This window comes from Rhopalosiphum maidis, chromosome 4, assembly GCF_003676215.2.
Source record: "Rhopalosiphum maidis isolate BTI-1 chromosome 4, ASM367621v3, whole genome shotgun sequence".
Taxonomy (NCBI): domain Eukaryota; kingdom Metazoa; phylum Arthropoda; class Insecta; order Hemiptera; family Aphididae; genus Rhopalosiphum; species Rhopalosiphum maidis.
The window spans coordinates 19648477-19664959 of NC_040880.1; the positions used below are offsets into that span (position 1 = coordinate 19648477).

The 16483-nt window shown below is 27.7% G+C and overlaps 2 protein-coding genes and 2 non-coding genes across 4 annotated transcripts; 3 read left to right on the forward strand and 1 right to left on the reverse strand.

Annotated features, from left to right (window-relative positions):
• Nucleotides 1-4068: 4068 nt before the first annotated feature.
• On the reverse strand, nucleotides 4069-4274 carry LOC113550749. The gene has a single exon (XR_003405058.1). It is a non-coding gene; the product is annotated as a small nucleolar RNA U3 (small nucleolar RNA).
• A 1378-nt stretch (nucleotides 4275-5652) lies between these two features.
• Nucleotides 5653-5856, forward strand: LOC113550748. Its single transcript, XR_003405057.1, has one exon. It is a non-coding gene; the product is annotated as a small nucleolar RNA U3 (small nucleolar RNA).
• Nucleotides 5857-6281: 425 nt separating this feature from the next.
• Nucleotides 6282-16295, forward strand: LOC113549729 (C-1-tetrahydrofolate synthase, cytoplasmic). The gene is made up of 16 exons (XM_026951181.1): nucleotides 6282-6809; nucleotides 6872-7070; nucleotides 7197-7333; nucleotides 7828-7920; nucleotides 7985-8126; nucleotides 8469-8580; nucleotides 8640-8865; nucleotides 8937-9110; nucleotides 9575-9711; nucleotides 9798-10130; nucleotides 14273-14701; nucleotides 14796-14941; nucleotides 14998-15251; nucleotides 15313-15439; nucleotides 15650-15802; nucleotides 15881-16295. The coding sequence occupies exons 1-16, from the start codon at nucleotides 6760-6762 to the stop codon at nucleotides 15968-15970; spliced, it is 2802 nt and encodes a 933-aa protein (XP_026806982.1). The 5' UTR covers nucleotides 6282-6759; the 3' UTR covers nucleotides 15971-16295.
• On the forward strand, nucleotides 10182-12780 carry LOC113549736 (zinc finger MYM-type protein 1-like). The gene is made up of 4 exons (XM_026951194.1): nucleotides 10182-10669; nucleotides 10947-11021; nucleotides 11295-11393; nucleotides 11646-12780. Exons 1-4 carry the CDS (start codon nucleotides 10634-10636, stop codon nucleotides 12753-12755), a joined length of 1320 nt encoding a protein of 439 aa, XP_026806995.1. The 5' UTR covers nucleotides 10182-10633; the 3' UTR covers nucleotides 12756-12780.
• Nucleotides 16296-16483: the final 188 nt, after the last annotated feature.

Here is a 16483-nt window from a genome sequence, read left to right on the forward strand (position 1 = left end):
AGCTGGAAACATAATAATAATAAGTATTCCTCAATATGAAGTATAGGTATATGCGTATAGTACAATTTTGTATTAATTGATAATATTTGTAGGAAAAGACACTACCAAGAAGTTTATTCTTCAGTATGAGTTAGTTCAAAATGCTAAATATTCTGAACGAGATTAAAAAAAGTTAAAATGGACATGCCACGTATGAATTAAGGAAACAAAATTCAATTATATAAAGAGTGCTCCAAGAAAATCCAAAACACAAAAAAGAAAAAAAAGCATTCTTTAAATTCCATAGTATAAGACTTTGAAAACCATAACTGAAAATAAATAGCGGAGAATGAAGATTTGTAGTAGGCATGACAAAATGATCCAAAAACCGAAAAATATTAAAAATACAAAAATTAATATATTTGCTTTAAATTATCAAAATACGATAGAAAAAGACTTTTTTATTGGACCCTAATTGCACCTATTAGCTATTATGATAAAAAAAAATCCTTAAAAACAGAAATTTTTAAAATAATATATTAAATTTATGTCTAAAAATCTTCAATAAATTTTAAATAACCTGTCGTGGTCGTTAATACCTATTTTAAAATTAAAGTTAAGTATAAAAATAATATAGCTATCACAACACAAAAATGAGTAAGGGGTAAACGGTAAGCTATATAAAATATTGTTAAAGAAACCTTAATAGTTTTCAGTTTTCACAGTATATATAAAATAAGAACATAAATTAATAACCGCTCTAATATACAGTAAGTATCAAATGCTAAATGCATATAAATAAAAATCATGCCTATATAATACATATTAATTAATATTTTGTAATTGATAAATTACAAATGGAATATATGATGGTCTTTTTCACTATGATTCTAAAGAGGTTATCAACATAAGTTTATAAAAAAAACTAAAAAATTCAAAATAGTTGAATATGTAAGTACCTAATAAATAACTATTAATGGTTTAAATTGAGTAAATATTATGGTAATTTAATTGAATAACAGTAGAATGTTTCAGATTGCTTTGACTAAAACTTTTTAGATAGGTAACAATAAAAGTATAATTTTAAAAAAAAAACTTAAATTTTAAGTACAACTTACTTCATGTAATGAAATTCCATCATTAGACGGCCCTTTCTCTTAAGTCGTCAGTTTTTTTTTAATATACCTAGCTAATTTTTTGTATCTAATTGTATTAGCCTTATAAATATCATTTGTGATCAGTTATTCACTATTGATTTACCTACAACAAAATAACTAAAAATAAATTTTATCAAAAACTGGTGCTGTGTAAAAATTTCAGTTTTTCAGTTAATTTTTTTTTTCCATTATTTTTAAAAGCACTGAACATTTCCTATTGTAAGTGCCAACTAGATTCAATTTTCTATCAAAAAACATCCTTAAAGTTGAAGATGGAAACATTTTTTCTACAATAAATCATGTAAACATACACTAAAAAAAAAAAAAAATAATCATTGTAAAATACTAAAAGTAATACATTCATAGCTCCGCTCACAATCAAGTATCAACACAATCTAATATAATATATATTATAATTCTTCTTAGGTATGTACAAAAAACATTCTGTATAAAAAATAAAAATATGTATTTTTATATTTTTACCCACATTTTTATAGATTTCAAGAAGGTGTACAGAAAGAGTATAAATGTTATTTACTAAGGTTTCTGTCTAGACTGTATTATAATACTCCAGTTTATTGATAATTTTTTTAGATTAACTTTAAGCCTTAAGGTATATCACAAACATATTTTACAATATTTCATGGTACTTATATCAATGTTGACTTATGAGTTATTAACAATATTATATAAAACATCTGATACAGGTATATAAATATACTATGTATTAATATATAAATGTAATTATTAGTATTAAAACCAATAAATCACAAGGTATGTCATTGATAAATCATTAACTGTAAATGGATTTATTTATTTTTAATAGGAAAATAAGATTACTCATATAAAGAGAATAATTTTGAAGTGTTAACTGCCATATTTTAATGTAGGCAATACTAAATAAAATGTTTGTTACCCAGTTATCGAATTGGGTTAAAAGTAGATAGTTGAATAAACATTGATCGGCATAGGTACACATTTTTTCTTTCTTTGAGCTTACATCTAAGTATAATTGAATAATGTATATACATCCATAAAAAAATGTAAAACTTGAAGTAAGTAATTATAATAACTAAAATTCACTTTTTTCATATTATTTAGACAATATTTCAACTAAAAATTTAATTTATAGGTACATAGGAAACAAAATAACAAATGTCCAAATATCAAGTATAAAACATAAGTACTTAACCTTTGCAACAACTTACCTAGTACCATTTATATGTAATAATAGGTAACCATTAGAATTTTGATACAAAAGTAACTACCACTTATCAGTCAAGTTTTTATGTATTATGCAAAAAAACAAGTTTGAAAGTAAAACACAATCATAATAAAAAAAAAAATACAGTTCGTTAAAAGATATTAGTTTATAATAAAAAATGCATACACCAATAGAACATAATGATCATATGAATATGATAGTTCCCTCAATAATATAAACAATTTTAAGATACGTAGAGACAAAATTAACAAAATTTATATTAAATACATTTTTAAATTTTACTTTTTCCTCTGTTTCATTTTATTTTTTCTAATGATCATTTCTTCTACTGTTATGTCCACGTCCATTTTACCATGTTCATGAGGGTCACGCTGCAGTACGCCAAGTTTTTTCATTAAATTCTCTATATCAGTATTCATCCCATTAAATGATAGTCTGGACATAGGTAGAAGATCATAAAACGGTTCCCAATTATTAATTTTGGAAACATCTTTTTTTTTAGGCCTATGCTCAGATTTGATTGTTATAGCTTCTTCTTTTGTGTCTAAATCTGGATTCATAAACTTCATTTTCATTAATGCTTTGGAAAAAGTTTTATGGGGATCTATTTTCGTTGACTTAACTTTACCCATTGTTGCAATAGGTAGTTTAAAAAAAAAAACAATTAAAAATTTACTAACTGGTCAACGATTCAAACTTAAAAGATCAAAATATTCAAGTAGTTATCTAGGAATTAATATTGCACTTCACACATTTCAAATTATAAATTTTAATAAAATAAAGAATATTAATAACTTGTAGTTTATAAATTGTAATTATTAGTTCATGGATATTAAATATTAGATAACCACATTCACATAATTGATAAAGCGTGATTTTGATAGTTTATAAGAAAACAACAGTGTAGCCAATGAAACAAATGCAGTATAGTTCTCACACGATTTTTTTCTTTCCAAAATGTGTATTTTAAAACACTAAATCAAAAGTCTAATTTATTCAAAAATTCTTGCAAATCATTATTCTGGAAGTTATATCTTTCTAAAGTTTACGATTTTAGTTTTATGCATTTACGCATGCACATGCGTAACGCTGTATACTTTGTTTTCCTACGTTTTCGTATTGGATTGTCGCCTCTTGGCTCTTATTAATTTTTTTTCTTTTTATATTATTATCTAAAGTAGTTTTGATGAAAAATTTAGATTATACTTAGTTTATTATATTTAACGATTTAAAATTATAGTTGTAGATCACTAAATCAAATCAAAACATTCATAAATATAATTCTTGTTTTATTTTCATTAATTTTACCGCTAGATAGATTATAATACAAATGTTATTTTGTAAACGAAAAAACTGTACACATAAGTAATTATCTGACATTTTTTGTTCTTATGAAACATGCCAATTTATGTGCATATTTGTTAAAATATTACCTATTTCTTTACTCTATATTTTTGGGACTATGAATTTTATCAATAGTAATTTTGGAAATATTTCGATAGTCGAGATAACCCGGAACTCGAAATCACCCTTTATTTTATGTATTGAAATACTCGAAATAATATATATTTTATCTAACTTTAGCATAAATTTCTACCGGCGTACATGCGTTTTCCAAAGGTAATTCATAACTTGATGCAAACGAGTCTACGTTGAGAATTTTTATTATGCAAAGTTGCTTAAATTAATTCGAATCTATAAAAGTGGACCACTCAGACTGACCACAAACCTTCCAGTAGAACTGGTTGCGATCATCGTCGCTGAATGGTCTTAACTGCGAACAGCAGACCACCAGCAGCCTCACGCTCTGGTACACATGGACAAGTCTCATCATCGTGGCTGATGACGACTCCAGATTTGCACCTGGAGGGGACGATGCATACTACAGAAATGATCCTGTGAAGTATGATCTTAACGTGTCAGTAGACGCCAGCCGATACTTATGTTAGGCATGGATAGTTTAACACAAGCTGCTCACAGACTTGCACATTGGATTTTTGCACTTTATGAACCGAACTTATTACTAACCGACTAGAATATATTTATAAACGCTCTTTTTATCTATTGAGTAATCATTAGGTTAACCGAATTCAAATAAAGCGTGTTGGGTGCATCAAAATCGGCGTTTCAATGTCACGGCACAGTAAAAGAACAACGTTAGTGCCATCTAGCGGCACCATTTAGTATAATTTTTGAAAATAGTCATCCACTAAGTAAATAAAGTGATCGATTTTTTCATGACCTTAGAAGTTAGAAGGTATTATTCACGGCATCGAAAGGAGTCTTAAAGAGGCACTTAGTTTTACATCATTTCCGATAGGAGTGCTAAAAACACATATTATTTATAAAATTAATAACTGTCAAAATTACTATTGAACACTTATTATGACAAAAATAGTTAACTTAAAGCTACGGTACCATATTTATACTTAATAAAAAAATGCCAATTAATTATGTCTATCAACCGCCTTTGTTATTATTTTCTATCTAAATATTCTAAACTAACTAGTCACTAATATAATTATATCATTATAACTGTACACCGCACGGACTAAGATATATCTAGAGTCTATAGAATCTTAGTCCGTGATATACACTAATAATAAGAACATGATACAAATAATTAAAGAGGATAAGGCTAATTGATAGGGAAAGGTAAAAAATGTAAGCAACGAACACCTTTACAAATAGAGTACATAAAATACAACACTACCTCTCAAAATAGCAATACATAATACATAATTTATATTTTGTTTTTATTTTACCAACAATATTGTTATTGTTAAATGATAAAAATACATTTTTTTTTTATTTTTATCATTATTATTTTAAGGCTGTGATGATGCCCTTATTAGATGTTATTAATTATTATAAAGTACTGTATATAATTCATTTGTATAGTATTCATGAATAATAAATATAATCATTTATATATTTATTACGTTTTACGACTCTTACGTAGTAAAGTAGACTTTACTGTCCTACTATAATTGTAATTTATAACTAAAATATTTTTCTTTGATAGTTTTCTGAAAGATGTTCATAGATGGCTCTGCCGTTAACCATCCACTAGAACGTAGTATTGTTGATGCTTTTTCAAAACCTTCAACTGTTTTCTCTTTTCCTATCATCAAATAAATGACATAATTTACGAAAATATTTAATCAGGTAATATTTCAGTTAACGAGTTCGGTTCATATAATGACAAAATCTGATGTGCAAGTCTGTGAGCAGCTTGTGTTAAGCTATCCATGCCTAACATAAGTATCGGCTGGCGTCTACTGACACGTTAAGATCATACTTCACAGGATTATTTCTGTAGTATGCATCGTCCCCTCCAGGTGCAAATCTGGAGTCGTCATTAGCCACGATGATGAGACTTGTCCATGTACCAGAGCGTGAGGCTGCTGGTGGTCTGCTATTCGCAGTTAAGACCATTCAGCGACGATGATCGCAACCAGTTCTACTGGAAGGTATGTGGTCAGTCTGAGTGGTTCACTTTTAGAAATATTAATATAATTTAAAACCCTTGACTCGTCCGTTATGCGAAACTTTTCATTTTCAAGATTCAAACATATTCTTTCTTTTTTTGTTTAATTAGTTAAATTAAGATTTCGATTGATTCATCGAAATATAACATTTTTGCTACTTTACTATTAAATATAAAACATAATTAAATTTGATGCGAGATTCCTAAAACCTACTTGATAGTTGGTAATGATCTTTACTTCATTAGTTAAAACAATAATTATACTTTTTATAATTTAATAGCTGTAGATTAATCTAAACTAATAGTAATTGAATTACAAACATTCGATTATGTATCTAATCAGCTAACCATTTTTTAAATGATTAAATATTAGGTATGACGAAATTATTCTTTATAGTTACATATTTGCATATTAATTTCGAATATTATCATCATCGATTTACGAGAGATAATACCTCCGTCGGCGTTAATGCGATTAGAAATAATGACTTGTCTTCTATTATTCTTCTATAATAAAACAATGATTATTGAACCAAAACTATCAGAATTGGATATAAATGTTAATTAGTAATTACATTTATACATCCGACCTATCGGCTAGCAACAGTTGGAAAAGCAGTTTGAATTTACATTTAATAATAAGACGTATAATAATTATTATTTATCAACAATTACACGCCGGGCGAGCACATATGCGATTTCCATTTTATTGATAACGAGCAACAGGTGGACACTGGACCGTGGTAATTCCGAATTAATTATTTTCAAACCTTTGAATCTCATTCATAGTTCTTTAGAAATTAAATTCCTTCGTTTAGCAGTTTAGCACCACACACTTCAATAACTCGTTTACTAGTATTAGTTATATTTGCTTCTCAGTAATTTTATTCTTAGTACTCATCATCGTCATGTCCGAAGCAATTGTTGCAAAAGTACTGTCTGGTACTGAATTGTCCAAGTAAGTTGTGAGTTTAAGTTTGATGATGCACTTATTAATATATCTTCCTTATTATGTATTAGGGAAACGAAAATTGCCCTAAAAAAACAAACGGATGCACTTGCTGAACGTTTTAATGGGTTTAAAGCACACCTCGTTATTGTTCAAGTAGGAGGACGCGATGACTCCAATGTTTATATCAGACAGAAAATTAAGTCTGCGGCTGAAGTGGGTATGGAAGCATCACATGTACAGTATCCCAAGACAATCACTCAAAATGAGGTGTGCACTTTATTATGGTTTTAAAATTGAATTAATTATGCTTCAATTGAAGCAGTTGCAAAAATATTCATTTTTATTTTTCCATTTATATCATAATATAATTATTTGTCTGCTTATGTTAATTAGTTATTGTCAGAAATCAATAAATACAACAGTGATCCATCTGTACACGGTATTATCGTTCAAATGCCATTAGACTGTATAGAAAATATCGATTCACATTTGATCACCAATGCTGTTTCCCCTGAAAAGGATGTTGACGGGTTAGTATATTTTATACATACTGTATCTTAAGCCAAGAGCGGACTGATATGAATGACGATTGTTGCCTGGGCTTTTCTACATTAGAGACACTGCTTTTAGTTATAACCGATAAAATATTAAATTTTAAAGTTGGTAATTTAAATTTAAATTTTTACAGTAAGGTGTATACAATATTATTATTGTAGTTTAATATAATAGCAATCAGTAGGTGATTAAACTACATTATTTAATATTTATAAGTTATTATACTCGCAGGTACTTGAATATTACAATGAATAACAATTGATTTACTATAGATTACATAAACATAAATGTTTTTACCAGTAAATAACAATCTTTAGATGTGTTTGACTAATTAATAAAAATTATATGCCTCTTTATTTACTAAATTTAATGATTATTAAAAACAAATTGATGTCACCTACCCCTTGTCCTTAAAATTATTTGAAAGATATTTTAAATATTGTATGTATCTTTATGTTTATGTACATAGTTTAAACATTGTTAATGAAGGTCGAGTAGCAATTGGTGATTTAACTGGTCTAATCCCTTGCACTCCAAATGGTGTTATTCAACTAATAAAAAGGTAATAATTTTTTTTCCTATTTAAATCATATAAATATTTAATTATTTTTGAATTATAATTCTAGAAGTGGAATTGAAATTTCTGGAACGAGAGCTGTAGTATTGGGTCGCAGTAAAATTGTTGGGGCACCCGTGGCTAGTTTACTTTTATGGCATAATGCTACTGTTACAATTTGTCATTCTAAAACTAAGGAAATTGAAAAAGAGGTATATTTAAAAAGTCAACTATAATGTAATTAGTGTATTTATGAGAATATATAGAAATAACTCACAACTTTTTAAATATTTTTATATTTGTCTGATTAAACCAACTATTTTTATTTTTATCTTAAATGAATACCTTTTTTTAGCTAGAGTTCCAACAATGATTATTGGCTATGTTTAATATACATTTTGATAATTTTCTATTTACACGTTAATATATTTTTGTTAGAACATTTTTTTTTGAGTAACTAGTTTATATCTATATTAATTCTTATTCTTTTCAAAAATACAATTTATTTGTCACCTATCAAACATTTTAATATTACTAAATAATTTTATACTTAGGTATCCAAAGCAGATATTTTAGTAGTTGCTATTGGCAAACCAGAATTTGTCCATGGGTCATGGATAAAACCAGGAGCAGTAGTTATAGACTGTGGTATCAATTCTCTTCCAGGTAATTATCTTTGTAAGTTTGACAATTTAATTTGTGTATAATTTTTACATTTTACTTAGACTCTTCAAAAAAGTCTGGTTACCGTTTGGTTGGAGATGTTCACTATGCATCAGCATCTCAGATAGCATCTGCCATAACACCAGTGCCTGGTGGAGTTGGACCTATGACTGTGGCTATGTTGCTCTCAAATACTATACAAGCAGCTTCAAAGGTTGCAAACATTATTTACAAGAGTCAATGGAATTTAGAGATACTTCCATTAAAACTCCAAAGACCAGTGCCAAGGTATAGTTGATAATATTATAATGTATTTTCTTATTTAAACCAAAATTAAAAATATTTTCTTTTGTTACCAGTGATATTGAAATAGCTAGAAGTCAAGAACCAAAAAATATAATGGTGTTAGCTAAAGAAATAGGTCTAAAAGAATCTGAAGTGATTTTATATGGTAATAAAAAGGCCAAAATTTGTATATCCATTTTAGACCGCCTGAAAAATATAAAAAATGGAAAATATGTTGTGGTTACTGGGTATGTAAATATAAATAAAAAATTATTAATATATTAATAATTCTTGTTTATTAGTGCAGTTAGGATTGTTTAAGAATTTTTTTTTTATAAACTATTAATGGAACAACTTTAATTTTAATGATTAATGTCAGGAATAGTAATAGTAATATATTTTCAATATGCATAACACTATTTAAATATGTCTTTATTTATGTTCACAATATGAAATATTTGTTAACATAAATATGAGATAATTATAAACAATTTATTTTAATTTTATAATAATATATGCAATAGTTAATTTAAATACTAATACTATTTAGCATTTATCTTATTTTTAATTAATAATTTATCAAATAAATAGTTATAATATATTTAACTAAATATAAATTGTATTTGAGATCAAATCTCTTCCTTGAATGAACCTTTATTAATATAGTACATTTTTTGATGATCAAATATTCTCATTTAAAATCATATTTCAGTATCACACCAACATCATTAGGTGAAGGCAAGAGCACAACAACAGTAGGTCTCGTTCAAGCATTAGCTGCACACTCCAAAAAAAATACTATTGCTTGTTTGAGACAGCCTTCACAAGGGCCGACATTTGGAATTAAAGGTTTGTGAATATTTCAATACATTTTAATAATTAGTTATTTGTTTGGGATTAAAAGTGATTTTGTTTATTAATACTGCTTTTATTAGGTGGTGCAGCTGGCGGTGGTTACTCTCAAGTGATACCAATGGAAGATTTCAATCTCCATCTGACTGGCGATATACACGCAGTAACAGCTGCAAACAATTTGATGGCTGCACAAATTGATACTCGTATGTTCCATGAAGCTACTCAAAAAGACCAAGCCTTATATGATCGTCTTGTACCAACTGTGAATGGTGTACGTAAGTTTTCTCCCATACAATTGAACAGGTTAAAGAGGCTTGGAATCAACAATACTAACCCGTCAACGTTGACTGCTGAAGAAATCACTTCTTTCTCTAGACTAAATATTGATCCAAATACCATAACATGGAATAGAGGTAAATATTAAATAATATTCGTATATGGTATTATATTTTAAATTATGATTAACTTGGAATATTATTTTATGGCAGTGGCGTAAACTGGGGGTCGCACGGGGTCGCACTTGCAACCCCTGAAAATATCATAGGGTCGCAAGAGTATCTTTTTGCGACTCCAAAAAATTACGATTTCAATTATCAAAAAATTGAAATATCAATATAATAATAAACTAACTAATTTATATTTTGAGAACCAATGTTTAACGTTGTCTTGAAGCACTGGAATTATTATTATACTATATCCTTTCCACATTTATTTATAGTTTTGTTATTAATAATTTTCTATTATTATACCAATATGTATATTTATTGTGATCGGCCGACTCGAGTCTCAATGGTAGCTGATAATGAAAACGTGTTTCATAGTTTAAAATTACTATTTGTTTGTTTTATTCATGAATTTAATTTTTACACTTGTTATTTCTTATTCGTGATCGACTTAAAATTAAGTACTTACTACAATGGACAAATTTCTTATAAAAGTATCGAAGTCAAAAGTAAGTGTCTATTTTTACTTTAAATTCATATAATTGTTTAGTCTTTAGTACACATATTTAGTATACATTAAGTTAAGAGTAGCCATTAAAATATATTACTGATTTATATTATATTAAAACTACAATTTTGATGAATAAAACAGTTTATTTTTGATCTGTAATTTAATTTTTATATTAATTATTAAGGTAATATTATATTATTGGGAAAATTAAATTTATTTTGCTATATATTTTTTTATTATTTTGATTCTAATAAATTGTTGTACCTGCTTATTAGAAAAATACTAATGCTGAGAAAAATGTTAACTTACCTGAAGAAAACCACCGTTCCCCAGAAAAAAGATCAAAAATGGTAAATACAGTTAATACTTAATTTCATATCATATCTTTAGTATTAATTTACAATTTATTGAAATTAAATTTATATTAATTTAATATCATTTAATATTTAAGGATATTTTGGTTAACAGTAAACACTTTACCTTAATAAATTTAAAGTGAAAATTCTGTAACTAGTTACCTACGTTAAATAAATAATAGTAAATGTATTGGTTATTTTGTGTAGTATAAAAGTGATAAATATGTATATAAATCATGTTTGTATTAATTTCATTGATCATTTTAGGATATTCTACCAAATACCAAGGACATAAATCAAATTCAGAATGCTATATCTAGCCATGTAGGTACATCAAAGTCAGATCAAACTACAAATACACTATTGGTAAATATAAAATATTGCATTCAATTTTAATCTTTAAACCAATGATAAAAGTTTTGAATTTTAAATAGTATGTACATGCAATCACAAAACATAAAACAAGTATTGAAATAATTATAATTTCAATTTGTAGAATTTTAAATGTTGTACAAAATAGTCAATATTCACTCATTTTTATACTCTTTAATAAATTGAATAATTGTATATGGTATTTGTTAAAATTTATTTTAATTTCAAGTATATATATTTATCTAGATAAGTGACAATCTTAATCGAGATCCTGGTCATAAGAATACAAATGCTTTAATTTTATTTTCAAGTGGGTTTGGACCGTATCAACCAAATAACATTATATTTCCACAGCATTTAGGAAGAAAATTTCGAACAGAGTGGTATACTTCTTTTCCTTGGATAGAATATAGTCCTAGCAGTAACTCTGCATATTGTTTTTACTGTCGTGTTTTTCCATCTAAAACATCAGATCCAACTTTTGTTAGTGTTGGATTCAAGCAATGGTCAAAAGCTAGTTTCAAGTCTTTTCCTCAGCATGAAAAATCATTTGGACACAAAGAAGCTAGTGCCAAATTAGCTGGTTATAAAAATTCTAAGAAATCTGGGAGTATAATTAGCAAAGTTAATACACACCATCAGCAGATAGTAGCTGATAATCGAGCCTATTTAAAATGTATTTTAGACAGTTTACTTTTTTGTGCTCGTCAAGGAATAGCTATCAGAGGTCATAGAGTAGACGAAGACTCTTCAAACAAAGGAAACTTTCTAGAACTATTAACACTTCGTGCTAAAGATAATGATATTATTCAACGATATTTTATTGAAAAAGAAAAGACATTTCGTTATGTCAGTGGTGATTACACAAATACATTTCTTGAGTATTTAGCTAATATTGTTATTGAAAATATAATTGATAATGTAATAGCTGCGGGTATTTTCAGTATAATAGTTGACGAAATTCAAGATTTGTCTCGACATGAACAAGTCGCAATTATTATAAGATACGCAACAAAAGATTTATCTCCAGCAGAAGTTTTTCTTGGTTTTTATAAAACAGAAAATACAGATGGAGAAACACTTTCAATGTTAATAAAATCAACTCTTGTATCTCATGGTTTAAAAATAGAAAACTTGAGAGGGCAGTGTTACGACGGTGCAGCGTCAATGAGAGGGTCGTATAAAGGGGTACAAGCAAGAATTAAAGAAGAAAATCATTTAGCAATGTACATTCACTGTAATGCACATATTTTAAATTTATGCCTTATAGATTTGGCTAAACAAGTATCTTATGTAAGAAATGTATTTGGAACATTAAATACATTACATAATTTTATTGGTGCATGCGATTTTTGAAAAAATGTATTCAGTTTTAAATATAAGTACATGTGAAGGACCTAAAACTTTAAAAAGTCTCAGTGATACTAGGTGGAGTTGCCGACTAGATGCCCTCAAGGCGGTTTTATTCAATTTTCAAACTGTGGTTAGTACTTTAGAAGATATTTCGGAAAATGATGCTGTTTATGGATCTGATGCTAATGCATTACTAAAGTCAATAAATACTTTTGAATTTTTATTTTGTATATACTTTCTTAAAAAGATACTGTTGTTAACTAATATTTTATCAAAGTATTTACAATCAAGTTCAATAATTTATAGTAATGTACAGTCAATGGCAAAAGAAACAATACAAGAATTATGCAATATGCGGTGTGAAGAAAGTTTTAATAACACTTGGAATGAAGTAGACATTTTAAGAAAACAATATAATGTTTCTTCTCCTATACTTCCCAGAAAGCAAAAAATACCAGCTAAACTTGGCGGTGGATTGAAGGAGGTTGAAAATACTACCATAAATAAACATTATAAAATAAATATATATTTTGCTGTTCTGGATAATATTATAAATGACATGAGTGAAAGGTTTGAAGAAAATAATTTATATATTTTAAACTGTATGCAAGACATACTCTTAAATGATACTCCAAATAATAATTCTTTTAAAGAAATAAATAAAATGTATGGTTTTGATGAGGATAATCTTAAAGCAGAAACAAAAATTTTAAATAGGATGTATAAAGCTGTACATAATCAAAGTAATGTGCAATCAAAAATCAATTTCATTGCATCAGAAAATTATAAAGCTGGATTTCCAACATTAACAAGTTTGATACAATTATTTATTACTATACCAACTAACTCCGCATCATGCGAAAGAAGTTTTTCTTGTTTACGTAGGTTAAAAACATATTTAAGAACCACAATGGGACAATCAAGATTAAACAGTCTTGGAATCTTGCAAATTGAACGTGAAAGATCATCTCTTATAGATAAAGATTTAGTAATAGAAAAATTCAGTGCTGCCGCAGAATGTAGAGGCCGCCGATTACTACTGCAGTAAATGATATTATTCCCTCAGTAAAAAACCAACTAATATTTTAAATCTACCTATAATGTATATATATATATTATATTGTATTAGGTATTATATTACACAAAAAATATAAATGGCAGCTGTTATTAAAATATAAATTTTATAAAATAAAAAAATTGTTTTTTTTTAATGTACTCATATATTGTTTAAGAAAATTATAAATATTTTATTGACAGTAAGTAATTATATACCCTATTTATAGCGTATATTCATAATACTAATTGCCAATAGATACAATATGTGTTTAAGGTTAAAATAGTTTTGTTGAATTTATGTACTTGTAATGTTAAATCTAGAATAAAATAAAATATTTTAGGGGGGTGTGGGGGGCAAAGCCCCCCACAAGTCTGTCTAACCTAGAAACTGATTGCAACCCTAACAATTTAGCCCAATTTACGCCACTGTTTTATGGTTATAAAAATAATATTTTCACTTTTAGTAATGGATACAAATGACCGTTATTTACGTAAAATTACGGTTGGCCAATCACCAACTGAGAAAAACCTTACTCGACAAACATGTTTTGACATATCTGTGGCCAGTGAAATCATGGCTATACTAGCTCTAGCCAAAGATATCAGAGATCTAAAAGAAAGACTATCAAACATAGTGGTTGCGCAGGATACTAATGGTAAAGATGTCACTGCAGATGACTTAGGTATGACTGGTGCAATGGCTGTGCTTTTGAAAGATGCCATTAACCCAACGTTAATGCAGACTCTTGAAGGAACACCGGTACTGGTGCATGCAGGCCCATTTGCTAATATTGCTCATGGTGCGTCATCTATTGTGGCTGACCTGCTAGCTTCTAAACTAGTTGGCCCCGATGGCTATGTTGTTACTGAAGCCGGTTTTGGATCAGATATTGGTGAGTATGAAATAAAAATAAAGAGACAAGTAAATGAAAATATCGCATAACTATAACATTTCACTAAATTTCAATTTTTAATAAATTCTTATAGGAATGGAAAAATTTTTCAACATCAAAACCAGATATTCTGGTCTTTTGCCAAATACCATAGTATTAGTGTGTACTATTAGAGCCTTAAGAATGCATGGGGGTGGAGCTATCAGTCCCAATATCTCTGTTACATCAGAAGAAAAAGAAGTAACTAAATTGATTTGTTTCTAAGGTCATCTAATAATTTTAATTTTTCCTTACAGGAAGCATTAAGTAAAGGCGTAGCAAATTTGCAAAAGCACGTCAGCAATAGTGTCAAATATGGTATTCCTGTAGTCGTGGCCATAAACGCTATGAAGGACGACACTGAAAATGAATGGAAAATTGTTAGAGATGCTAGTCTACAGGCAGGTGCCATAGATGCAGTTGTTAGTACCCACTGGGAAAATGGTGGGTCTGGAGCTATCAAATTAGCTGAGGCTGTCATTACAGCCAGTCAACAATCTCAGGAATTCAAGTAATCTACAATACTATTGTTTGTCTTGACATAAATATTAAATTCCTGTTTTAAAATGTAGATTTTTGTATGACCTGAATATGCCATTGAAACTCAAGATTGAAACTATTGCTAAAGAAATGTATGGTGCAAAATCTGTGGAGTTTAATGAAAATATTTTAAACAAGTTGAATAAATATGAATCTAAGGTAACAACCACATGTCATGTCTATCAATTTAATAGTTTCTAAATGTGAAAATCAAAACACTTATTTTTTAATATGAAATGCATCCTAATTTTCTATAAAGTATTTTTACCTTTATGAAATCAAGAATCTATTATATATTTTACACCTACTTTATACATTTTTTTTATCATTGAATAAAGAAAGGTTTTCAATACTATTAAATACTTACAGGGTTATGGAAAGTTACCAGTGTGTGTAGCAAAAACAGCGTTGTCATTAAGTGGAAATCCAAGTCTAAAAGGTGTACCTACAGACTTCACACTACCAATAATGGATGTATATGTATCTGTTGGTGCCGGATTTGTTGTTACAATTGCCGGAGAAGTAATATATAATATTTTAGCAAAAATAATGAATAGTATTATAATAACAAAAATACATAATTTTTTATTTTATATATAGATATCCAAAATGCCTAGCTTGTCTACTCGTCCAAGTATCTACGATATAGACTTGAACACTGAAACAGGAGAAATTATTGGTTTGTTTTAGTGCTGCCATTTTACCATACCCACACATAGTGCCATATAAATTCTTGTTAAAATACAAGTACCTATCATTATTATATTTTAATTGTTTAAATTTTTTTTGTGTTTCTTACCTAATATATAAAATAAAAATATATTATGGAATTTTCAATTTATTTTATATTACGTCATATATTTTATTTTGTTTGAACTAAAATTATATTTTTCACTCTTAAATAGAGACAAGTTAATAACACATGTTGGTACACTATTTTTTTTATACTAAATGATACTTTAATTATATCTTTTAAATATCTTTTTTAGTAAAAATGGTAACAGTTAACAATTCATTTAGCGTTTTTTAATTTTTGTTTAGAACACCTTGTATCTCCATTGTATTCATCCCTCTGTTAACTACCCGTACATAGTTTCCATTGTTTATAACAAGGTATTTAATTACCTTCCATAGCTCCTAATACAAAATAAATATTTTTTCTACATTGCATATAAAATATAAATTGTTTATATTTTGTCCTTT